The following is a 27,500-nucleotide window of genomic DNA, read 5'->3' as shown; positions in this document are numbered from 1 at the left end:
ATTACACACACACACACACATTCTCAAACAATTTTTACACCCCTAAACTTGTCTCACACCATTTTTATTTGTGGGGCAAAAAAAAACAACAACAAAAAAAACAAAAAAAAAAACGATCAAAACAAACACGAAGAAGAAATAGATATGATTTCTGTGCCATTTCGTATGACGCATACGCAGCTGGAAAAGTAACACATTTCTATGACGTTTTGTGATACGTTTCCGAGGAATCCCCAGTTAAAAATAGATTGACCTCTGTAGTCTGAGACTTCGCAAGCGTAGTCAGAGACTTGATAGTCAGGGACGAAGTCTGACTCCATGAATAGCTTACTTTCCGTAGTCTCTGACTTCCCAAAGTCTTAGACTACAAAGTCTCAGACTTTGCTATAGTCTGAGACTACCATAGTCCCGCTCCATGAATCAGACCCCAGGGATCTTCGTCTCCCTAGCCAAAATTGACCAATTTGGCTAGGGAGACCAATTGTGACCCTCCGTGTCAAAGCGGTATTATGTCGGGATCCACTCGGTGGGGGAAATTGAATTCTTTGCCACAAATATCAAACTTGGGTTTAATTTCTCTACGTCATGCTGGAGTATAAATACTATTTCTTGCTTTACAAAAACTTCTAAGGTCAAATTTCTCATCATTCTATCTCTAAATTCACTTTTTGGGGGCTGAATCATTCCGACATAATACCGTTTTGAGACGGAGGGTCACAATTTGGCTAGGGAAAACAATATTTTGGTCTCCCTAGTCCATTGGTCGATTTTGGCTAGGGAGACCAAGATTTTGGCGTAAAACCGTTTTTTCGTTTATGGAACTATTTCTTTATGGCGAGTTTTTTCTTCTATTTATTCATGGCTAGTGCTGGGCGGGTACCCGGTTACCCGCGGGTATCCACGGGTAATAAAGTTAAACCGGGAACTCGGGTAAAAGGGGCGGGTAGCGGGTAACCGCTTCAACAAATGGAAACCGAACTGAGAGTGATAATTGGATGTAATACAATTTTGATTTACATATTTACATTTACATGACATTTTTTCAAAAGATTTTCCTCCTTTATTTTTCAATTACATTGATTTTTTTTATTTGTTAACACACGTTTGATTCAATTTTGGAATCAACAGATTAAGACTGTATTAGTTCTTATCTTTTAAAGGAATGTCAGTTTCTTTGGGGTTTTTTGGTTTCATTGTAATTAATTATCCTTGTTCCTTACTTCAGTTTCGTTTCATTTGTTGTAATAAATAATAAATGAATAAAAAAAAAGTTAAAGAATGTTAAAAAGTGTGGGCGACCGGCCGATAACTTGCAATCTCTTTTCTGATATTTTTTGGTGTGGGGTAGGGCGTATCCTTCGTTAATGAAGGACATGGTTCAGTGGGGGGGGGGGGGGGGGGGGCGTGATTATAAAGAGCCAAAAAAAAAATAATAAAAGCAAGAACAGCAACAAAAACAAACAGGCAAGCAATAAATAAAAGAAGAAAAAACTCGCCTATTCAATATAAATGAACAGTTCTTTAAACGAAAATACAATTTTAAGCCGGGAGACCAAAATATTGTCTCCCTAGCCAAAACGAACCATTTTGGCTAGAGAGACCAAGATTTTGGCCTCCCCGGCCAAAATCGACCAATATGGCTAGGGAGTAAGGAGACCAAAATCTTGTCGGTTTCTTTCTTTATCTTACACTATCACGATGGCAGTCAGCGAGTTCCCTGAGGATATTTCTCACAATTATTTACCATATCAATTGACATCCTGGCAAAAAACACGAGCGGAAACTTTTTGCCTCTAAAAGTATGTCAATAATGTTAAAATATTTAAAAAGGAGAACGAAATTTTTGATGTTTTTGCTTCTTCTGTTTACCGAAGAGCGAGAAGCCTCACGACGTGAGTTTTGAAAGCATTGGATGCCTACTGCTCATGCAAAGCAGGGTAAGTGTTCAATTTTATCTGAGTTTCATTTTAAAAACTACTGTTTAAAGTTACAATCGATTTCTATTTTCTACATGTATTTCTATTTTTCTCTGCATCGTCCTCTTCTGCACTGTGTAAATTATCACGACGCGAGACAAGTCATCTTGTCGGTCAGTCAGTCATGTGGGTTGGGAAACAAGATTAATTTCAATGAAATGTTAATGTTAGGTGACGTTTATGTCTTTTCCATCAATCTTAGTCTTCATGAATTCAGTTTTGTAGAAAGCGTTACAACATAAAACCCGAGTTGCGGTAGTAGGTACCCGTAAGTAAAGGCAGAACTGTCATGTGTAGGCGAGTTGGAGTTGTGTTTTATGTGTGTGCCCCCTGTTTGCATTGGCTCAGTAGAGCATCGGCTCAATCCGATTTAAATATATATATATATATATATTTTTTTTTATTTTTTTTTTTTTATTTTTTTTTTTTTTTTTTTTTGGCCGTGTCTACGTACACGGTAAACGAGCACCTAGCCTCAGGATCTACGTACACGGTAGCTCCGATAACTGGTTTGCCGCTACAATACAAGCAATGGATGGACCTCGCTCTGTATGTGTGTGTGTTATTTTTAAAAATCAAACAATACAATTTAACCCATTAAAGACGAGATTCAAGGTTACCGTGTAACATTTATACCGGTTAGTAACGAAAATAATGATACCAAAATATCTACGATATTCCTCTTTATACGAAGTTATGCATCTTTAATTGAATCCCCCTGAAACTTTTAGTAAAAGCGAACGGCAATTCCAGTCATAACTTTCTTATGGGCGAGTTGGGTCACAATTTGACTCCCACTCTGTTGCTAAAAAAAAGTAATCATGTACGTAGACACTCCGTATATATATATATATATATATATATATATATATATATATATATATATATATATATATATATATATATATATATATATATATATTGAATCGTGTTGGATACAAATATGGTACGAATAGTGCTCGACATGTAGCAATGGAGCGAATTATTATTTTAATATTTACCACATTGTGGTATCTTGTTTTATTGATAGAAATAAACAAACTTAAGTGCCCTTACTAGTCTATGTTTACAAATTTAAAATAATTTTATTTGCATCACATTAAGTTGCCTCTCTCAGTTTATGACTGCCAAAATGATGGAAAATCATTTCATTTTTACATCGATTCCACAATTTCTCACAAATTAAATATCTATTACTATTGTTATCATTCTTATTATGATCATATCATTATCATTATTATTATTATTATTTACTTTAGTATATCAATGACTATGATTTGATGCCCAGTTGAGGAATTTTGGTTTTCTATATAGTTCTTTCCACTATAATTTTTCAGCTGCTTCTCTTGGCAGTTTGCCCGATATAAATATCATTTCAGTCTTTCTGAGTTAATTATTTCAGGGATTTGGTACAGAGAACTTTAATAAGATTAAGAACTGAAAGAAAAAATAGGTCTTCTAAGGAAACATGTTTTTTATTATAATTTATATGTACAAAACGCAAACATAAAATTTGTGGACTGGGCCATCAGATAAAATATGATGCTTTAGAGTTAGAGATCAATTATTATTCATGCCATTTCAAGGGAATCAATTACTAAGTTAGCTGAGCTATGCGGGAAATTAAAACAGTAATATTTGTGACTCACCGCCTGAGAACAATATGTTGGGAGTGCTTTTGTAGGTGCAAAGAATTGAATTTATTGACAAAATTTATTTTTTAAAATTATTAGCGCAACATCCACTAGGTGTGCTCAAAGCGCATTACAATGGGTTCTTGGCCAACAGCAACAATTAGCATTTAGGACGGGTCATGACGCCTGTTAGGCAATATTACATTTTTTGTTTCTGACAGAGGCAACCCTGTTAACGGCCAGGTACTCATTTTACACCTGAGTACGGTGAGAGAATGTGAGTAACGAGCCTTTTCCAAGGACTCAACTATGCGCTGAGTGAGGCTCGAACCCAGGACCTTCCAATCCAAAAACGAGTGTCATACCTCAAGACCACATAGCCGCACGAAAAAATTATATATATACAAAACTAATAACTATAAATTTTCATAACAGAGAGATGATATACAGGGAGAGATAGCATCTAAAAAAGGTTTTATACATTGTGATTGTCTCCCTGTCAACTAAGGGTCCCTGCCAGGACGAGGGGCATAATATGAGCAAATTTAATCTAAAACAAAGAGCGACATGGAAAGGGAAAACAGATTTGGGGGATAGAAAACACAATAAGTGACCTCTCTTCCCCCATGGAAGGCCATAAAACCCATCCAGCTGGGGAAAATTGGTTGGTTTGCAAGATTCTAAATTTTTGTTTGTAAGTATCATGCATATATAGCTGGGATTCACTTCAGTTTCCGAAGCATGAAACAAAAATAATGATTGCTTACTAACAATTTGTAGGGATGCTTTCCATCATATCTATGAGACCCAGCTATCCTGTCACCATAGTGTGGACAACATGGTTAAAAAACTAAAACTAACTCGACAGAACCTGGGATCTTTGCTGTTTTGGTAGACGATCAATCTGCGATTTAAGTTTTAGATGTGATTGTATCCAATAAAGATAATAATATCAATCCAAATTATGGTGAGAAACTTGCTTTTAATTCCTTTCTTGGTCATTTTGGAACAATTCATTTGCAATAAAATTATTTTTATAGCAATAAAACAGAGAGAAATAAAAATAGGAAAAACAATAAATTTATTTCAAAGAAATATAGTCATAAACTGTAGATTTCTTAATATACCTCTCTGAAATTTTAATATACAACTGGTGAAAAGTCGTTTATATTGGATGAACAGAAGTTATTAGGCCTTTATGATTTAAAAATATGCAATCTTCTTATATATTGTTCAGTGACTTCCTATTGCGTTTTCAACGACAATTCTGTGTCTGGCAATTTTTTTTGTCTCAGAGACCTCCGAGGCTGTCATCTGGGTACCTCCAGAGACAAATGGGGGAATCCAGAGTCTAGGCCCCAAATTCTCAAACTCGCTTTGAATTGTGAAACCCTTGTCCACCATTAGCCCATCTCCCAGTATGACTATATTGGTTTTAATCAATTTCTGCAATAGGACTAGCAGGCCACTCCGCGTTGTAATCTCCTTGTCAGAGATGGAGCGCGAAAACAACATACTTACAAAAGTAAATTCCTCAGAAGGCTCCACTCCCACAAGAGCTTTCAACGTGGTCGCGGACTTATAGTCTGAAGACAATAGACTTTGATGTTTTAAGGCCTTGGGTCTGTTTGTCTTTATCTCTGTACCATCAAGAATACTAGTGTGTCCGGAAAACTTTAAAAAAAAATTGTGGCATGTTATTCTCAATGGTGTCCCGATCGGGCCATACTGGCAAACTGCCAAGCCTGAAATACAAGTAATTGATCCATGCCCTAAATAGACATCCTGCATCAATTCTTGATATTTTAAATAAATTGGCAAGATGCAAGAAAGTGTTATTATTGCGCAATTTCATCATAACAAGTAAAAATTGATCTATAATGGGCAAGCAATGTGTTGCTTTCATTTGTGTTGATATGGTAAATTACAATTCTGTATTGCTTGGTACGAGAAAGGTGAATATTATTACAAAATCTTCATACACGGAACCAGTGTAGCTCTTTACAGCTTCTTTCTGTCCGTGATGGTTCAGGTTTTCAATGGTCAGACGTGAGTGACTGCATGTATCTGCGTCCGATTTGGGGAGGTTTTGACAACAGGAGCCTCTTAAGCTCCTGTCCTTTTAATAATTCTTGGGCGTGAAGTCTCTTAGACTCCTTCAGTTGTTGCTTAACCCTATTTTCATACTTGGGGGCCAATAAGACCCCAGGAGTGTGTTTTTTATTCATAAAACAGTCAATTTTTGACGCAGAGACCTGAAATTTGGTGACTTTTCCTAAATTGATGAGGTCCATGACCATGTCAAATTTCATGCTTGTCACGTTCATAGTATACTTACACTGAGCATGCTAATCTGGAATTTGAGATTTTCCGATTTGGGGTCCAAATGCCCCCCATGACTTTCAAAGAGAAAAATACAGAAAGTACTATTTCCTGATTTGGGGGTCATTTGGCCCACATGACTTTATAGAGAAAACGGAGTGATATTGGTCAGTACTGACCCTCGAGCGCTGGCACTTGTTGGTGGTTGTCCCATGCCAGGGACGAGTATGAGACCTAGGAACATTTGACCCGCGATTCCTCGAAGTCTTGGGCTAGGGACTTGAAGTTTATCTATGGTTGTCATTCGTATTATAGGGTGTAAGGGGGGGGGGGTCAATCTTGTTGTTTATTCTATCCCCTTTGTTGTCCTTTTTAATCTCTGCTCTCAAATTGTTAGTCCTCTCATGTTAAAATCCACTCGACATTTATCTTCTTTTGTCAATTGTTTTTCTGACGCAAAAGCTTAAAACTGGCCTATGGGAACACTTTCTGTCAAGATTTTAGGATGCACTGGAACTGGAAGGAGAGGGGCAGTTGGTCCCTGTGCTAAATGAGTATCCACCTATCGTATGATAGTGATAATATGTGGTTGAAATATATATTGGTGGTGGAGGCAGTAATGAGAAGTACAGAAAGTATAATTGCGAGAAATGGTGACGTCACATCTTCTACTCTTCCGGTTCCAAACTCCTGGGATTTGACCAGTCCTTTGGAGGACTTGTAATGAAAAGGTTACATATTGAATCATAAGGTGCTTAACTTTTTTTAGTTTCAGTTAGTAGCAGGATGTATACCGTAGGCAGATTCTTAAGATTATGGGACATGATAGACGACTTGATAGACGAATAGCATTTATTTAGACTAGAAAATAAGATGCCATCAATCTGAAACCAGAAGATCAATTCCACAAGGTATCCAGTCCTCCGGAAGAGTGGTTTTACACTTGCATGGAGATCGAGACCAGTTTTTTACATCACACCTGTGTTTACTCTAATGATGATGTAGTTGTGGTGATGATGAAGAGATCAAATGTTGGGGACGGGAATAGATGCTGTGTGATTGGCTAAGAAGCTCACAACATTGCCATCCGAAAATATAACGGACCAACACACAAAACTATGTGTAACCTTGAACGTTGATTGTCTTGCATTAAGTGCCTTTTATCTCAACTTGTGTCTTAGACAGTGGGTAAACTTTGAGAATAATTATAGAATCTAGGATCAACCCCGGCTTATTGACCCGTATGGCCTTTAGAACTTGATTCAAGAACTGTAACTCATAACAAACAGTTTATCTCGTCTTATCAATGCTTTGATTCTAATTTGTCCAGATCAAAATCTCTAGCCTTAGTTACAACAATCTTGTTTTCAAGACAAAGTCAATTAATTCAATCCTAACTTCAGTTGCCCAAAATGTAATAAACTAAAAGCTTGTCTGTCGCTCCCATTTGTCGAAACATGATAAATGAAGACGTGTATAACTGTCATCTGCATTTTTTGCCAAATTGGGACCTAAAACTTGCCAAAATTTGCCCCCAAAAAACCCGAAATTTGATGATTTTTTAACGAAACAATCCATGACTGAAGTTGGAAGTGTAAGTGACTCGATTTATCAGACTTGAGAAATGAAATGACTGTGAATAGCGTTGTTACAAAGATTTTAAAGGATCATTATCCGTAGAGAGTAGCTTCCCTTGGTTTCGGACCAGGCAAAGCTGCAACATTTCTCAAGTTTTGCACCTTTTTTTTTCGTTATTTTGTTTTCGCTTCTTATTTTTCCCAAAATTTGCCACGCGATTTGCCAATTTTCCCAAAATTTGCCACGATTTGCCAATTTTGGGAAATTTGCCAAAATTTGCGGAGCACCCTGATATTTGCGGCCGCAAATTGCCATTTGCGGCCGCAAAAATGCAAATGACAGGTATAAACCAGAAAGTGCGAGCGATGTGTAGGTCGCCATGCCCACCAAACTGTGTGTGATATTATTATTAGACCTGTAAATTCTCAGTCAATTAACTGAAATCAGTCAATTCGTCAAATTCAAATATTTTTTAAAAGGGAAGAAAGAAATGAATAAAGAAAGAATTCATGAATCGTAGTCGATTGACTTAAAGTTAACTAGGAATGTTCCACAGCCCCACGCATAGCTCATGGGCCGTTTATATTAATGATGGATATATATTGCCAAGGCTAAGCGACGCTTTTTAGAATTGCCGTGTCTGAACACACCCCAGTGTATTTTCACACAGCCTTCGTGAAATTATTTTTTCACTTTCGAAACCTGTCGTAGCCAATTTTAACTGAGCCGCCGAGCGATAAATTTCACTGTTTCGTCTAAGCCAAAATTGACCACATTTACTTGAAGGACAGGAAAAGTATGAGAAAGAAAAATTCGAAACACCGGAAGTTCGTTATGTAGACACCTTCAAATCGAAAGTTAAATGATTGCTACAAGCACATCTCGATTACCTCATGTTGTAAACAAACTGGTTGACCGTTTCTAAGTTTCTTCACTGATTGGGTACCTAATTACAAGGAACAATGGTAAGTAGCCTAATTAATTCCCTCGAAATTTAGTTTTCTGCCATTGCTTTGCTCAAGTGAGCTTGCTGTTTACCTTTCATTTTGATTCTTGGATTTTACCGCTACGACGAATTACGAAGAGTTTCAGTTTCAGTCAATTTTTATAGAGCTCATTTACAGGTCTATATTATCGTTACTATTATGTCGTCTCCAAACCATAACAATCATATTCGCGGAACCCAATTCATAACACGTCCAAACGATTTTGTATCTAAGTCGTTCGGCCCTCCAAACTATACAAGATATTATCGGCAACCACCGATATTCTGGGAACTCTTTTCACAACATATGTCACCTATAACTTCCAAATGGTATTAGGTATTATATCTGAATTAACTAAATAGCAAAATGGATTTAACAGTAAAACGATTGGTCATTACATGTGAAATTATAGATTTTGTCAGTTTAACAAATTTTGATCATTCTCTTTAATAAAACACAAAAACTCAACACAAGTTTAATAGATTGTGTGCATAAAATCAATTTTGAACATTTTCAATCCGCCCGACATGACACTGTTTAGAGGAAATAAGTAACAAATTTTCATGACTTTCAAACCGGATGCTTGAACGATTGTCATAATGTTCCCTAACTCTTATGTAGAGATTCAAAATCTTCACTCCTCGTGGATTCTTTTATAATAATTCTATTCATTCCAAATAGACGATCTTGGAAATTGTCAAGACATGCCTATACCAGTCTTAGAATAATTGACAATAATGTCATAAAATAATAAATCTGGTCTTTCTTAGGTCGTCACGGTTTTGATTATGAATATAGAACTGAAATCAGCAACAAGCTGGCGTGGGCTGAATGAGCGAACAAAAACAAACAAAACAAAAGAAACGAAAAACTATTTTTTAAAAACAACAAAAAACAAAATAAAAAAAACAAATACATTAATATAATGGACAACATAAATAACAAGAATCATATGGCGGTATAAAACAACGAGAGTCATTCCATTGCCCCACACGTTAAACTTAAATCAAATTTGTTGAAGGGATAAGTTGGCCAGGGATTTTTTACATAATTTTATTGCTAATGGAATAATCCAGTAGTGACGAATAAGTTCGAAAAGGTCTTTGTCAGCCCTGACGAACTGTGTTCGACAGTACTGATCAATTGCCGGTGGTACCTCTTATTTAGCGCTGGCACAGATTGGTCAGTATTGACCAATAGCCCTAGCCTAGAAAAAAATACTAAAGATTTCAACAAAGGAAGCTCTTTCTTTCATTTCATTTCACAATTTTCAATAATAATAATAATAATTTTTATTAGGCCGAGTGCAGCATAATTTAGACACACAACGGATTGCTGATTTTTTAAAAACAACATACAAACCATTTAGTTTGCAAATTCATTACAATATGACTGAGACATAACGTAGATATTCAAGCTATCGATTTAGTTCACCTGGACATTGAAAAACGGTACTAGAAAATAAATCACTTTTCATATAAGACGTTACAAACAAATATGTGGGAAGGATTTATATATGACGAATGATGCTTGTTTGCACTGCTGTTAACATGGCTTTCAATCTTGTATGTATATATCATGCATTGTTCCCTTATTATGGTCATCTTCTATATGTATTGAGGTATATGTGTGTGTGTGTGTGTGTGTGTGTCTGTGTGTGTGTGTGTGTGTGTGCTTTGCATGTCAAGGTTAAAAATATATGTTTGTCCATCACACATACATGAGTGCATTTAAGTTGTTATACTATCTTTACCACGTGTATCATTATTGTAATCTTTCAATCAATTTAATATTAAGGGCATTCAAAGGATTTTATCCGATTTCGCCCTATACCATATGTTATATTATGTTATGTTAATGTAGGGTACACACAATAAGAAAAGATAAGCAAGACAAGAAAGTAAGGCAAGTTTTGTAAAAAACATTAAATTGAATATTAACACTTTCATTTATCCATTATTATTGTTTCATCATTTCATATTTGGAGATTCATTCTAGCTAGTACTATAATCATAAAATTAATGATACTATCAATTCATTTTTATTACATAGGATAAGTATAAGAATCATCTTCATTCGTCACACTTCTAATGAAAAAAAAGTAAAGAGTTAGTACTTACTTGGATGTTTCTTGATTAGAGTTGATGAAAAAGTAGGCAACTGAACCTAGCACTCATCATATTGGACAGCAAACAGGAAACAAAATTACCTAAGTCAATTATAGTAGATGCCATCTACCAGTAAGTTGTGGATCGTATTGACACGACTATGTCACTAAATAAATAGATGCATAATGTAAAAACAAAAACAACAACATGATTTAACCCTATACATTTAATGAGAAAATATTATTTTAACTGAATTTTCCAGAGTAAAATCATGGGGGTCAAATGGCCCCCAAATAAGAAAATAGGACTTTCTAGTATTTTTCTTTTTGCAAGTCAGGGGCGCCAAATGGCCCCCAAATAAGAAAATAGGACTTTCTAGTATTTTTCTTTTTGCAAGTCAGGGGGGCCAAGTGGCCCCCAAATAAGAAAATAGGACTTTCTAGTATTTTTCTTTTTGCAAGTCAGGGGCGCCAAGTGGCCCCCAAATAAGAAAATAGGACTTTCTAGTATTTTTCTTTTTGCAAGTCAGGGGGGCCAAGTGGACCCCAAATCAGAAAATAGGACTTTCTATGTTTGTATGAAAATAGGGTTAAGCAAAAAGACCTCTTCTTTCAGTGATAAGTTCTCTGCAACCACTGCTAACAGTGTCATGTTAGAATCTGAAATAAAATGAAATTATGTTTGCAATTAGTTGTCCAGCAGAGACTAAATCAACAAACATTAATTAATCTGGGTAAGAATATTGAATCTATTGAGACCACCCACTTTTACTTTTACCTACTTACAATTCCTGGAATTGCATTAACAGTACTATCCAGTTAGAAGTTTGTTTTTTTCTCCGTCATAGGTATTCTATGTATGATCACTGTTTTATTTTAAATCCAGACCTTGCCATGTGTGTGTCCAGCTACATAGAGACTGGGTAGCCTGCATATCTAATACCCGACATTTTGGATATGCAGATTAAGACTGACACCTGTACATCTTTGCCTTTTTTTTAAAGGTAGTTGCAAGGCAAGAGGAAGGGAATGGGAGAAAACATTTATGTTTCCATTCTAATGGGCCCGAGAAAAGTATTTTAAATAGAAATTGATAGAAATTGCTCAAGGCAGCAAGTTGTTTGACTTCAGACAATCTATGTTTTTTTTTCAGGCGGTCAAAACAAATTTATCACATATTCATAAAATCATTGATTTTTAAAAATATTCTGATTCTTTTCATGCTTTCTTTTTTTTATTTCCTAGGCTCCTCTCATTGGAGAGAAGACTGCCATCTGAAACTTCTATCAGTTGCTGGGATTTGGCACTTCCAAGTCCGATAAATTTTGACCCTCCAGAGAGCGTGGTGAAATCTAGTCATGAGTGGCAGGATGTATCTACCAGCACTTTGGATGCCCAAAATCTTGAACGTTCAACTGTTCAACAGGCTCACTGTGCTCTTTCCACATAGTAAAAATTATACAATGTGTCATTTCTTTAATGTGTTATTAAAATCATACCTCAATTTGGAACAACCATTTGTTCATTTTCTTTGTTTTCAGTCTCCCTGTTGACCACTTCAGTATCCATAGGTTCTGGTTCGGATCCATTTTCGGGATTGGTTGCTTCAAAATTAAGTGTTCTTTCATGACCCTCTCTGAAAAAGAACAAAATGTAAACGTTTCTGACATTGATGTGTTTATGCACTTTATGGTCTTGTGGTAAGACATTCTCCACCAGGTGGGAATACATTGAGTATGTAGACCAGACATGACGACAATAAGGCGCTATTACTATCTTTTAAGATTACCATCCAGGTAGTTTTATAAGTGCGGTTATGTGGTCTGGAGGTATGTCATTCGTCTTTGGACCAAAATGTCTGGGTTCGCATCCCGAGTGGTGTAAAGTTGATCCCTTTGGAAAAGCTCTTTACTCACATTTTCTCACCTTATGTGGGTGTAAAATGAGTAGCTGGTCATTAACAACGTTGTCATTGTCCAAAAAAAAGTGTAATATTGCCTAAGTGTCATGTCTCATCCTACATGTTAAGTGTTGCTGTTGACCACTTGTAAAGCGTTTTTGGCATGTTTAGTGGAGATTGCTGTTTATAAAAGATCAAGGGGGGGGGGGGTTATGATAAGAAAAAGTAAGTAAAGACCTTTTTTCCAAGGATGCACTCACAGTCACAGAGGGACTCAAACAAGTCAGAATGTCACATACCTAAGACAATAAGCAAATAAATGCTAAATTTACACCTTGGGTAACATTCCCATAAAATCAATAATAAAGCAGGCAACTTCAACAACAAGACTCAAATCGAGAAGACCTTTCCACCTAACAAAAATGGCAGACTTCGGTGTGGAGGAAAACTGGAGAGAAATGTGGAACAGGGAAACACCAAGAGGGGAAACATCATTAAAGATCCAACCAAAAGAGTGCCTGCATTCAATAACGCCAGGAAATACTGGATTTCCTCAAATCGCCTCTTAACTGGACATGGCAGAACTGCATCAAATATGTGCAGATAGAAACTTCGAAACAGTGATACCTGCCAGAAATGTCAGGCAACACCAGAGACCAGCGATCACATCGTCCTCCACTGCCCAGTCACTTAACTTGAAGGTGGCTACGAAACCGTCCTTAGGGCGGAGGAAGACTTTAGAAGCTGGGTTGACGAAATAAATTTTGAGGTGTAGTACTAGTACTACTTCTCCTTGGGTGGGGTTCCTGACCTTCCATAGTGGGCAGGGAGGTACATACTGTGTCTTCTACTTCTATCCCCGTATATCTGTTTTCCAATTTGCATTCTGTCTTTGTCTTGGAATGAGATTGCTTGGTTTTTACCTGGCTGGGAGGGAAACAGTCAAATGCATAGTTATTGTTTTGGGAGATGATATTTTTTTCCTTGTAAATCATCTCTCTGTTAAAATAATCTTCTGTGCTTCTTTTCTTTTTTACATATAATTATCTGGTTCCGATAGCTCTGTTGGTAAAGCACTCGCTTTACATGCAAAGGGAACTGGTTCGATTCTGGACCCATGTCTCTTGCTCACACAGTGGTGGCTGGTCTGTTAGGTCTTGAGTCTTGAGGAAAGTACTTTGTGATACACTAGCAGCATCCCACCAGAAGGATGACATGCACTGTAAAAACTGGAGTAATAAAATCTGGCTATATTGGTCCTATGGCTCTGAAAAGAAAAAAAAGACTACTTTTTTCCCTTTTCTCATTTTTGGGGGTCGTGGAAATTTGTTTGACCAACCTGATCAAAATCAGACACATTGATCAACACTCACTATCACCCTTGATAATTTCAAACAGCAAAGCAGGGGTCTGGGTGGGGTTCCTGACCTCCCATAGTGGGCAGGGAGGTACATACTGTGTCTTCTATCCCCTTATATCTGTTTTCCAACATGCTGTAGGGATCTCTAGCCGTAAACAATCGTACGGCTAGTGACCTTGGCAATGGTCATTCCTACTTCCGCTCTGCCTCGTCCCGAGCTGACCCGGCTCATATAAAGCCGAGTGGACCTCTCGATTCACACACTTACCTACGACAGACTTACCTACACACTTACCTGAACTCTTACTTACGACGCGTACCTACTACACTGACTTCCAGACTTACCTACTGTACACTCACTCCTTACTTCAAGCGCTACACTCACCAGATTCCACACTCTTAGACGACATTTATTTCTGGACATTTCATTCTCTACACCTACTCCTTTACAGACCTTCTCTTGACCTATCTACCATTACGACTAGATTCAGGGTAAGCTATATTTTTATACTTTAACATTATCTATTTAATATCTAGTTTTAACTCAGTAATTCCGTGATTCACCGGCCATCTGGACCCATCCTAGCCATGGAGTCCTACAGCCAGAATACCGAGTTCTGGCAATCACGGTAGTTACTACAATGCTTTCTGTCTTTGTCTTGGATTGAGATTACTTGGTTTTGTCCTGGCCCTGGCCGGAGTCCTAGCTGGGAGGGAAACAGTCAAATGCATAGGTATTGTTTTGGGAGATGATATTTGTTTCCTTGTAAATCATCTCTCTGTTATGTATTATTATATTTTTATTTTGAATTTATAATGTAAGCATTTGAGTGTATTCCTCTTTGTTGGATTTTGTGCTTGTGTCCAGATGAGACTTATAGGTGGTCTCAAACTCAGTACTTTGATAGTGTGCTCTTGGAATCTACATCTGATTCCTATTTGTTCCCAGTTCCCCTATGTCTTACTTTTTCTTGAGTGCTTTATTTGTAATTCTAGAACTTTTTACTATCCCATTTTCTTCCTTTTTGCTGGCGCTGATATGACCTAAATGTGTTGCAAGCTCCGTAAAACCCTTAAAAACAAAAACATAAACAAAGCAGGGGTCAACTCATTTACCTGAACCTGCTACTGCTATCTGATTTGTTGAATTTAGGAATTAATGTCATTATAATAAGAAAACACATGTAGAATTAAAAAACCCATAGCCAAAGGATTAAAGAAGAGATAACGGTCAAAGCTCACCCTGATACCATTCCCTGATCAGAATCCCTCACCCTCAGAGGTTGAAGCCGACTTTTGCTTGGTGTTAATTCTGATCTTGGCTTTGGATATTGAGTTCCAATCGATGACTTGACTGAGCATGTTCAGGATCTGGGAATCTTTTAGTCGGCTCACCATCTATGAAATGCTGCAATTTAATTTGGAAAGATAAAATGAAACTTATTTGATTTGACAGCATCAGTAAAAAATGTACCTTCTCTTGTTTTCTTGTTATTATTATTTAGTTTGAAATACAGAAGAATTTGTGGGGATTTAATTCAGGTTTATAGATTGCTAGGATGGTAGACTTTTCTGGGGTTGTTTTCATATTCTAATATTACTTTTATTAGACGGGACAAGTTTAAGATTTTTGTCACTAAATGCAAAACAAACATTTGAAACAAAGAATGCAAAATATATGGATTATTTCAAGGTGGTACTATAATGGGAATTACAGTCCAGTCCAGATAATTCGAAATCTGATTAATCGAATGTCTTTTAAATCGAAGAAAATACGATGTAATGAATTATTTTCTTCTTTTTCTATATAAAATATTCATGGTTAATTCGAATTCGAACAGTCGTTATTCTCTTTATTCGAAGTGCAAGTGCTTGCCCATCACTAAAAAAAAACTCTGGAAGGTCATAACGAACTGCCTGTTCTCCGTATCCACCCTCCGAGCTGACTAATAATAATAATAACTAGACCCCTGAGGCATGTAGGGTAATGGCGTGTTGTTCCCTCTCCGTCCCACCCGCCATCTCTCTTCTTTCTCCAAATTGACCAGCTGTCTCGCGTCATCCCTCTCTCCTTCTCGCGCTCTCATCACTAAGACTAACTTGTGGTCTGCTGGCCGCTGGCTAACAAAGGGGGTTGGTTATAAATAGATCTAACACACAGTGATAACCACAAGCTGACCAATACACGGCACGAACAATCATAGGCCACACCCCACTCCACGCGTTTCTCTTTCTCTTCTGTGTTGTCTTTCTTTATTGATCGATGGATCTAGATCTAGAAGTAGAGGGCCTACACAGCATGCAGTGTTAACTTCTTCTCTGTGCTATCGTGTAGCTTGTAAGTGTAAGGGCCCGGGCACGGCTTGGAGACAAATCGAATTCTGATAAATAGAAGTCATTTGCTTTTCCCACCCAATTCGAATTATCAGGACTGCACTGTATATGATGGGAGATTTATATATGACGAATAATACTTGTTTGCACAGCTGTTGACATGGCTTTTAATCTTGTATGTATACATTATGCATTGTTACCTTATTATGGTTATCTTCTATATGCGTGTGTGTGTGTGTGTGTGTGTGTGTGTGTGTGTGTGTGCTTTGCATGTCAAGGTTAAAAATTATATTTGTACATTACATATACATGTGTACATTTAAGTTGAAATACTATCTTTACCACGTAAATCATCATTGTAATCTTTAATTTTGGAATGATTTATGGCATTACTAATAATATTCTGGGCATTCAAGGGATTTTATCCTATATTGACCTATACCATATTTTATGTTATGTTATTATTACTATTTTTATCTGTCATCTGCATTTTTTGCGGCCGCAAATGGCAATTTGCGGTCTCAAATATCAGGGCGATCCGCAATTTTTGGCAAATTTCCCAAAATTGGCAAATCGTGGCAAATTTTTGGAAAATTGGCAAATCGTGTGGCAAATTTTGGGGGAAAAAAGAAGCAAAAACAAAATAACGAAGAAAAAAATGCGAAACTTGAGAAATGTTGCAGCTTTGCCTGGGCCCAAACCTAGGGAAGCTACTCTCTACAGATAATGATCCTTTAATAAAATCTTTGTAACAACGCTATTCACAGTCATTTCATTTCTCAAGTCAAATAAATCGAGTCACTTACACTTCCAACTTCAGTCACGGATCGTTTCGTCAAAAAATCTTCAAATAAGGACCCAAAGTGCGGCAAATTTTTTTGGCAAACTTTTGTCTTTTTTGGCAAATTTGGGGGGGGGGTGGCAAATTTTGGCAAATTTTAGGTCCCAATTTGGCAAAAAATGCAGATGACAGTATTATTATTATTATTATTATTATTATTATTATTATTATTATTATTATTATTATTATTATTATTATTATTATTATTATTATTATTATTATTATTAATATTATTATTATTATTATTATTATTATTATTATTATTATTATTAGTATTATTAGTATTATTATTATTATTATTATTATTATTATTATTATTATTATTATTATTATTATTATTATTATTATTATTATTATTATTATTATTATCCAATCAGATTAGAACCACTATTTTGACTTCACAGTATTGCTAGCTAATAATTTGTCATTACATCTTGATTTAATTGTTTCCTTGATAAAGATTTGCCGAACCTGACACGTGCATAAAATGCCAGGTGTAGTGCTAGTGATACCCTCCTACTACCATGATGACCTCATGTACGTGATAAAGCCCTCTAAAGAAATGAAAGAAACATTTAACGGTGGGTAAAGATTAGATATGAAATAATGCCAGACAAAGCAAGAAAGAAAAATAAAAAAACTAGTGTCATCCCAAAAATATCAGTGGTCTCGACTGGGGATCGAACCTCAGACACCTTGAGATACTGGTCAGACGAGCTACCATTACACCACAATCTTAAAATCGTTGTTATTAAAATCATCATATCATCATCATCATCATCATCATCATTATTATTATTATTATTATTATTAGTAGTAGTAGTAGTAGTAGTAGTAGCAGTAGTAGTATTGTTAATATTATTATTATTATTATTATTATTATTATTATTATTATTATTATTATTATTACAATAATAATAATAATAATAATAATAATGACGATGATGATAATGATGATGATGATGTTGATTGTATTATTATTATTATTATTATTATTATTATTATTATTATTATTAATGATATTAAATATAACAATAATAATAATAATAATAATAATAATAATAATAATAATAATAATAATGATGATGATGACGAGGATAATGATGATGATGATGAGGAGGAGGAGGATAATAATATTAATAATGATAATAATAATAATAATAATAATAATAATAATAATAATAATAATAATAATAATAAATACTACCACTATTACTACTATTATTACTACAACTAATACTACTACTACTACTACTACTACTACTACTACTACTACTACTACTACTACTACTACTACTACTACTACTACTACTACTACTATTACTACTACAACTTCTCTCGTCATCATCATCATTCTATAATGTATTTATTTATTTATTTGTCATCTATTCATTTATTGTTACGTCAATTTTTTTTTTGGCCATCTATTTCAGGTCGAAAGCAATTGGCGATAAATGCCTTTCGGGGTACCGTATTATCTGGTTTTGGGGCTTTTTTGGGAGGACCATTTGGAGCTCTGGGTGGAGGGCTTTTGGGTAGGTAACATTGGCTGTACCTTGATTCAGCCTATTGAACGAAATGAAGATGAAATCACGCAGTCAGCCTGCCAACTTTTACGAATAATTCATAGAATTACGAATATTTGGCTCCAATTTCCGAATTTCAGAAGCCATTTAAACTTAATGAAAGTTGATGCCAGACTTCATAATTTTAAGGATTTTGAAGTGTTATTTAATCCTCGTGAAGGTAAATTGTTGATTTTAAAGTTAAGTATGACGACCACAATATTTATTGCCCAAAAATAACGATTTTTTAATTTTACAATTGGGTGAGCTCAGCCCTTTGTTATAATTTCCTAGCAGGCAGTTTGGTGATTAGCTCTCATTGCGGTCCATCTAATCGACTATGAATTTAATAAAACATAGTTTTGTGTGATTGCACAATAGACACCTACTGGAAGGCCACGCCCCTCGGACAGTAGTCCGAATGTAATTATAACAAGAAATGAAGTGAGTAGGAAAATGCCAGAAGACAACAAAGAATAAAAACTTCGCCGCGGCGAGTGGTGTTCGAACCCGCGACCTTGCTGGTACAACTCCGCCTGGCCGGGGAGTCCGAATGTAAACAATAGAAGTTAGTGCTAAACTAAGCAAAATACACATTATTACCTTGGGTGGTAGGCGTTTAAGAAGAGATGATTTATAAAGAGATAATCTAAGCTAGATTTTTCCCTCTTTATGGAGTGATGTAAATGGTTGGTTACGTCCCCTGGATTTCGCAAGGTAGTCGTGTTGTTTTCAACCAGGAATTGTTTGCCTTATACTTATATAGAGTTTTTGCCTGTCAGTATTGTTTTTCAGATGTGAAATTGTGCTTTAATGATAATGTTGTGGTGGTATTGTTTGTTGTAGTGGTGGTAGCGATGATGATGTGGTGTTGGTGAATGGTAATGGTAGAGAAGTGATGATGATGGCGTGTGATTGTGGTAGTAGTGATGATGATGACGACGACGACGTTGATGCTGCTGATGATGATGTTGATGATGATGATGATGATGATGATGATGGTAGTGGTGGTGATGATGATGAAGATAATGATGATCGGGTGATGTTGGTAGTCATAGTTGATGTAGTGATGTGATGTAGTAATGGTTGTGTTTATACTAACAGCAATAACGATGGTGATGATGATGAGGAGGAGGAGGACGATGATGATGATGATGATGATGAAATCAGAATAGGAAAATTGCCGGTTTAAAGCGGGACTCTGAGTTCAATGCAGCGGGAAATTCCCACCTATAAATTCTTTTTCACCTTCCTAAGCTACTCTTTTTCCACCTCATCCTCCTGCTGTTGTTTCTGTTGCACCTCCTTAATTCTTTATCCTCCTTATTGTTCTCTCTCTCTCTCTCTTTCTCTCTCTCTCTCTCTCTCTCTCTCTCTCTCTCTCTCTCTCTCTCTCTCTCTCTTCTCTTTCTCTTCTTCTTCTTCTTCTTCTTCTTCTTTCTTCTTCTTCTTCTTCTTCTTCTTCTTCTTCTTCTTCTTCTTCTTCTTCTTCTTCTTCTTCTTCTTCTTCTTCTTCTTCTTCTTCTTCTTCTTCTTCTTCTTCTTTCTTCTTTCTCTCTTCCTCTCTCCTCCTCCTCCTTCCTTCTTCTTCTTCTTCTTCTTCTTCTTCTTCTTCTTCTTCTTCTTCTTCTTCTTCTTCTTCTTCTTCTTCTTCTTCTTCTTCTTTTCTTCTTCTTCTTCTTCGTCTTCGTCTTCTTCTTCTTCTTCTTCTTCTTCTTCTTCTTCTTCTTCTTCTTCTTCTTCTTCTTCTTCTTCTTCTTCTTCTTCTTCTTCTTCTTCTTCATCATCATCTTCTTCATTATCATCATCATCATCATCATCATCATCATCTTCTACTTCTTCTTCTTCTTCTTCATCATCATCATCATCATTATTATTATTATTATTATTATTATTATTATTATTATTATTATTATTATTATTATTATTATTATCATTACTATTATTATTATTTGCCTCAGCATAATCGAAATATGCTTCAAAGTCCTAAATATTTTTTCTAAGCAACCAAGCTCTCCTTTTCAACAAAATAATGGATTTTTAATGCTATTTAATGTAACCTTTTAAGTTTTTTCCTTGAAAACTACGAACTTTTGACATTTCAGGTAGGCAGCTCTGTATTTATGTCTTTTGCCCCAGAAAGTAATACAAAACACCTATTCCTGATATACGAATATGACTAAAATGATTATATTTGCCTTGAAATATCAGAAAAAAAACATGTGACTGTGATCATAACATGAAAAATATGTCGATATAAATTGAGATTGTGAACATCATAAAAAATTGTACTTCAAATGTGGGTACAACATGTGAGTAAAATTCAACAGTTTTCCATTCCTTCTATACCCGTTTTTGTTTTTGTTTTGTTTGTTTGTTTGTTTCATTAATTTATTGAAATCTTTTAGGGTAAAACTTAGTCTTATGTTAATAAATAAATTAAGAATAAGTCTCCACTACCTCACTATGTGTAATATTAGTCTGTCATCTGCATATTTTGCCAAATTGGGACCTAAAATTTGCCAAAATTTGTCCAAAAAAACCCCCCAAATTTGCCAATAAATTTGCCAAAACGATCGAAATTTGCCAAAAAATTTGCCGAGGAGAACTAAGATTTTTTGACGAAACGATCCATGACTGAAGTTGGAAGTGTAAGTGACTTGACTTATTTGACTTGAGAAATGAAATGACTGTGAATAGCGTTGTTACAAAGAATTTAAAGGATCATTATCCGTAGAGAGTAGCTACCCTTGATTTGGGCCCAGGCAAAGCTGCAACATTTCTCAAGTTTCGCACTTTTTTTTTACGTTATTTTGTTTTAGCTTTTTTCCCCCAAAATTTGCTACGCGATTTGCAAATTTTCCCAAAATTTTCCACGATTTGCCAATTTTGGGAAATTTGCCAAAATTTGCGGATCGCCCTGATATTTGCGGCCGCAAAAAATGCAGATGACAGATTAGTAGCAGGCTACTTACGGACCATACATAACCTTGCGGTAACCAAGTGAAATCACTCTTTGGGAAAACTCAGGATAACTCTTGAGTTGATATTCTCGTTATAGTTCCTCGGGTTTAAGTAAAATATTCTCTAGTTCTACACGCCTGATCAATTGTGGGGCCGGCCTCTCACAAAGTCAATAATTTTCTTTCTGTAGTCGTCCATCTTGACAGCACGCGACACACACACACACACACACACACTTAAAAAAAACAGCAATGGTACAAACTGAGGCCCACTAATTTTTGTTACGTGCTGCCTATGGGTGGAGTACCTATTTCAAATTTCTTTAGTCTCAGTTAGTTTGTCTCACGTGCCATGTGCTTCGTGTCGCGAGTCGAGATCATTATGCCGTTTATGGAGGGTCCGCCTTAAAGAAAAAAATATATGTAGCCTTTAACGTTTATAGTCTGATTTAGAGAAGCTAGTGAGAACTAATCACACAACTAGAGGTCGAAAAATAATTTTAAAAAGAGTAGTGTGTTGTCAACTTCTCTTTAACCATTTTTGTAATTAACTTCGTAGCTAAATAATTTGTCCGAATGAGCTTGAGGGTGTCACAAATCCTGCGTTTTGATTGGTGAAAATTTCTACTGGTTGTTTAGAAACAACCAGCTATTTTTGTCCGAGCGGGATTAAGGGCGTGTCACAAATGTCGTGTTTTGATTAGTCTAATTAATTAATCTGACAGACAGAAGAGGTTAGTATTTAATCTAAACCCATACCATCAATCAATTTTTTAACTCTCAATTTCAGCCACAACATCACACCAAACATTAACAACATTGTTTACGTGACCTATTTATGGTTAGATTTACTCTGTCTACCACTTGGATCTTGACGTCATTCAGCTCTTTGTTATTATTTTAAGAAAGCCTGTTAGTGATTAGTTCTCATCATCATCATCTTCATCATCATCATTATAATTATAATTATTTTTGTCAATTTCATGTGTGTAATCTCCCCCCCCCCCCCCCCCCCCTCCCCCCCCCCCCCCTACCACCACCACCACGACCACCAGGTTTAGTTGTGGGATATTTTGAGAAGTCACCCTATGACTCCATGATTGAAGCTCTCGAGAAATTAGAACAAAAACGGAAGGAAGAGTTGTCATCGAGAGTCATCAATTTGGTGGGATCTGCGAGTGCACATGCTTTATCCGAGTACATCAAAGAACAAGAAAGAAGATCCGCCTTGATCAACATTTTAAAAAGCTACACATGATATAAATATATAATAATATTAAACGATTCTTTCATAAGCTACTCTTTTCCCTCCTCATCCTCCTGCCGCTATTGCTGTTGCACCACAAATCGTTATCCTCCTAATTGTTCTCTCTTTCTCTCTCTCTCCCTCTCTCTCTCTCTTTCTCTCTCTCTCTTTCTCTCTTTCTCTCTCTCTCTTTCTCTCTCTCCCTTTCTCTTCTTCTTCTTCTTCTTCTTCTTCTTCTTCTTCTTCTTCTTCTTCTTCTTCTTCTTCTTCTTCTTCTCCTCCTCCTCCTCCTCCTCCTCCTCCTCCTTCTTCTTCTTCTTCTTCTTCTTCTTCTTCTTCTTCTTCTTCTTCTTTTTCCTCCTCCTCCTCCTCCTACCCCTCCTCTTCTTCCTCCTGCTACTGCTGTTGTTGCTCTTCCTCCTCCTACGCCACTGTGTCAAGCCAAAGTAATGAAAGGGGAATAACAATTAAAAATTGCAAATGAAATAGTCACCTGTACGATTACCTCCCATTATTTATTTTTTTCAGCAGCTGACAATGAGAACAAAATTTTAGATATTGATACATTGCGTTAGTTCAAAAACTCACAACATTCGCCAGCCTACAATTACGTACCAACACACAAAAGTATGTTTAACCTTCAGGGTTAACAGATAGAACGAAGATGAAGTCAGTCAGGTCTTTGTTATTGTTTTCTGCCATCCAGGTGTATGAGTACTTCTCACTAAACTGTATGAACCAGACTATAAAAGTTCATGGATACACATATTTGTGTGTGTTGGTCCGTTATACTTTCGGATGACAATGTTGTGAGCTTTTTAGCCAAGCGCAAACTATCTATAGTCTGAATAGTCTTCAACAGTCGTACTGTCACTTCCTTCCTAATGACGTATAGTAACTTAGTAACACTGGCTCTAAACTATCGGAACAATGGCTGACGCCGTATGAAATATTTCCCCGGCGAGCTTTAACGCGTATCCAGAGGTAAAAAAACCCCATCAATTTGATCATGTATTGACTTTTACACATTCTGAGCACAAGGCATATGAAAAGAGAATGAAAAGTTCTAGCCAGCATGAAGAATAAAAAGTAATGATTTTCTTTGTTTAGAACCAAGATGGCCGCCGTTGCCGGGCGCGTGACATCAGACTATTGAATCCTATTATAAGACTAAGTGAAAACTAATCATAAAAATGGCTGGCTAAAAACAATAACAAAGAACTGAGTGACGTCAATTTCGTACTATCTATATCTATAATGATGATATAGGCAATTCTCTCTCAAATGTATAAACCAGAATATAAATGTCCAAGGTCATATATAATTGTGTGTGTTAGTCCTTTGTATTTCCGGATGGTAATGTATATTTCTTAGCCAAGCGCACAGTTTAGATAGAACGAAGTTGGCGTAACTCATGTCTTTGTTATAGTTTTTTATCATCCATGTTTATGAGTAATTCTCAATAAAATTTATTAACCAGACTATAAAACGTTTAAGGTTACACATAGTCTTGTGTGTTGGTCCTTTATACTTCTGGATGGCAATGTTGTGAGTATGTTAGCCAAGAGCACACTATCTATATATATATTTTTTTTTTTTGCAGCAAAAGCATTAACACGAGACGACTGTCTCAGCACGTCAGAATTATAATGATTGAAATAACACAAAAACACAACAGACTTGATGATGAGCAACTATTCATTGACCACTGGTCAAAGAAACATTGAAGTCAGCATGATGTCCAATTGGATAAAACAAGGAAACATTATTGATGCTGTGCGTTTAGCCAAAAAGCTTACAACATATAACGTACCAACCAACAAAACAATGGAATTTTGAACGCTATTAGTCTGATTGATAGAATTTAGTTGAAAATTACTCATACAAATGACTGGTTAAAAACAATATAAAAGACCTGAGTGACGTCAATTTTGCTCCATCAAATAGATGAGGTTTTTTTTTTCAAATCCAATTGTGAATTTGTAGACAAGACACTGTCAAACACAAACAATCCCAAGCTGATATACCAGACGGTGATTCAAACACAAACAATCCCAAGCTGATATACCAGACGGTGATTCAAACACACACATTCCAAGCTGATATACCAGACATTGATTCAAACACACACATTCCAAGCTGATATACCAGACGGTGATTCAAACACACACATTCCAAGCTGATATACCAGACGGTGATTCAAACACACACATTCCAAGCTGATATACCAGACGGTGATTCAAACACACACATTCCAAGCTGATATACCAGACGGTGATTCAAACACAAACAATCCCAAGCTGATATACCAGACGGTGATTCAAACACACACATTCCCAAGCTGATTTACCAGACGGTGATTCAAACACACACATTCCCAAGCTGATATACCAGACATTGATTCAAACACACACATTCCCAAGCTGATTTACCAGACGGTGATTCAAACACACACATTCCCAAGCTGATATACCAGACGGTGATTCAAACACACACATTCCCAAGCTGATATACCAGATGGTGATTCAAACACACACATTCCTAAGTGATATACCAGATGGTGATTCAAACACACACATTCCCAAGCTGATATACCAGACATTGATTCAAACACACACATTCCCAAGCTGATTTACCAGACGGTGATTCAAACACACACATTCCCAAGCTGATATACCAGACGGTGATTCAAACACACACATTCCCAATCTGATATACCAGACGGTGGTGATTCAAATACACACATTCCCAAGCTGATATACCAGACGGTGGTGATTCAACACACACATTCCCAAACTGATATACCAGACGGTGATTCAAAAACACACATTCCCAAGCTGATATACCAGACGGTGATTCAAACACACACATTCCCAAGCTGATATACCAGACGGTGGTGATTCAACACACACATTCCCAAGCTGATATACCAGACGGTGATTCAAACACACACATATTCCCAAGCTGATATACCAGACGGTGATTCAAACACACACATTCCCAAGCTGATATACCAGACGGTGGTGATTCAAACACACACATTCCCAAGCTGATATACCAGACGGTGGTGATTCAACACACACATTCCCAAGCTGATATACCAGACGGTGATTCAAACACACACATTCCCAAGCTGATATACCAGACGGTGGTGATTCAAACACATACATTCCCAAGCTGATATACCAGACGGTGGTGATTCAAACACACACATTCCCAAGCTGATATACCAGACGGTGATTCAAATTGTGCACATTTACCGCCGTCGCTTGAGACACATTTATGTCATATTAGTAGCGCCAGTAAAAAGGAAGAAAATGGATAGTCAAAAGTTCTAGAATTACAGTGAAAGTACCCAACAAAAGGTAAGACAAAGGGGAATTGGCTCAAGTAGGGAACAGCTGATGTAGCTTCCAAGAGCACACTATCAGTGTTCTTGGTTTGAGATCACCTAATAGTCTCATCCCGACTCAAGCACTAAGAGGAACACACTGAATTGTTCACAAATCATGATATAATATGTAAAACTAAAATTATACATTACATAACAGGGAGATGATTTACAAGACAAAAAATATTATCTCCCAAAATCTTAAGTGTTTTCCTCCCAGCCAAGGTATCCGGCCAGGGTCAGGACAAAACCAAGTAATCTTAGTCCAAGACAAAAACAGAATGAAGTCGGAAAAGAAATATAGGGGGATAGAAGATACAGGAATTGCCTCCATGCCAGCTATGGGAGGTCAGGAACCCATCCAGCAAAACAAACAAACAAGCAAAACAAAAAATCGAAATTTCAAGTATTTTTCATGTAATCAGTGGGACGTGCACTTATTTATAGGTCTGATAACCCAATTTATTATGAGCTCATTGTTGTAATGGAACTCTCAAAAAATGACGCAAAGTATTGTCCATTACAAAAATGTTAAAATGTTGGGTCCGGATGTCAGACCTGTATTTTGTGCACGTTGAACCAGTCGTTATAAATAAATAAGACAACAACATCATCATTTTTAACTGACAAAAGGCGATTTATTTTAGAAAACCCTCGCTGTAAAGTTCCATACAAGAAGCTTTGCTAAAGTCAGTAAATATAAACGAGCCAAATATAAAAATAGTATGAGTAGAGTGAGTAGAAGTTTGGTATATGACGAGATTTTAGTTTAATCTAATGTGTCAACAAAACAACACAGTGTTGCAAATTACTCAACTGTGCTTGAATTGGTCAAGGGCGTTCAATACAAATTTAGTTGGGTGCAGAGCACGGCAAATTAGTTATAAAGCGAACAGTTTTTTGGGGGGGTTTTTTCTGTTTGTTTTTTTTTTTTAATAAATCAACGCTAACCTGACCTTCGATATGAATTGCGTCCTAGACATAACCAGTCACATGGTGCCAATTTTTGTTTTGCGTTTTGTTTTGTTTTTTTTGTTTTTGTTTTGTTTTTGTTTTTTTTTTTTGTTTTTTTTGCAATTTTTGAAAGCCCAATGTCTCCTGAGCATTTTAGTCTTATTTGAAGCAAATCGGGTGACTTTTCATGAAGTTATGGTCATATGCATGGGCTAGTGTGTGAAACCCTGGTTTTGAGAAAATCGCTTCCAAAGTTGACAAGAGTTGATATTAAGTATAATAATTACCTTCATGAAAAGATAAAAATATAATATTTATGAGTAGAATTCAATCAAAATATTTC

The 27,500-nt window shown here is 36.3% G+C and overlaps 3 protein-coding genes across 5 annotated transcripts in view; 1 reads left to right on the top strand and 2 right to left on the bottom strand.

The window, feature by feature from the left end:
- Positions 1–23,304, top strand: part of LOC144964423 (uncharacterized) — a 27,438-nt gene extending 4,134 nt beyond the window's left edge. The window contains exons 2-5 of one of the 2 annotated variants that reach the window (XM_078898663.1): positions 1,875–1,937; positions 17,499–17,619; positions 18,472–18,573; positions 22,622–23,304. In XM_078898663.1, coding sequence (XP_078754789.1) covers positions 17,526–17,619; positions 18,472–18,573; positions 22,622–22,824 — 399 coding nt within the window. In that variant the 5' untranslated portion in view covers positions 1,875–1,937; positions 17,499–17,525 and the 3' untranslated portion in view covers positions 22,825–23,304. The remainder of the gene's footprint in view (positions 1–1,874; positions 1,938–17,498; positions 17,620–18,471; positions 18,574–22,621) is intronic. The other variant, XM_078898662.1, reaches the window with a different exon arrangement.
- On the bottom strand, positions 4,640–5,864 carry LOC144966734 (uncharacterized). The gene has a single exon (XM_078903505.1). The coding sequence runs from the start codon at positions 5,399–5,401 to the stop codon at positions 4,844–4,846; it is 558 nt and encodes a 185-aa protein (XP_078759631.1). The 5' UTR covers positions 5,402–5,864; the 3' UTR covers positions 4,640–4,843.
- A 3,520-nt stretch (positions 23,305–26,824) lies between the features above and the next one.
- Positions 26,825–27,500, bottom strand: part of LOC144964422 (uncharacterized) — an 8,623-nt gene continuing 7,947 nt past the window's right edge. For both annotated transcript variants that reach the window (XM_078898660.1, XM_078898661.1), the window contains exon 4: positions 26,825–27,500. This exon is cut by the window's right edge and continues 1,665 nt beyond it. The gene's annotated coding sequence lies outside the window, so the exon portion shown is untranslated.

This window comes from Berghia stephanieae, chromosome 2 (assembly GCF_034508935.2).
Source record: "Berghia stephanieae isolate SIO BIC M18660-M18661 chromosome 2, UCSD_Bste_1.3, whole genome shotgun sequence".
Taxonomy (NCBI): Eukaryota; Metazoa; Mollusca; class Gastropoda; order Nudibranchia; family Aeolidiidae; genus Berghia; species Berghia stephanieae.
The sequence above is the reverse complement of the archived record's forward strand: the minus strand, read 5'-3'. Positions and strand labels throughout refer to the sequence as shown.

Excerpts from the sequence above, each read along its gene's own strand:
- LOC144966734 (XM_078903505.1), bottom strand. The coding sequence starts at position 5,401 with ATGCAGGATGTCTATTTAGGGCATGGATCAATTACTTGTATTTCAGGC.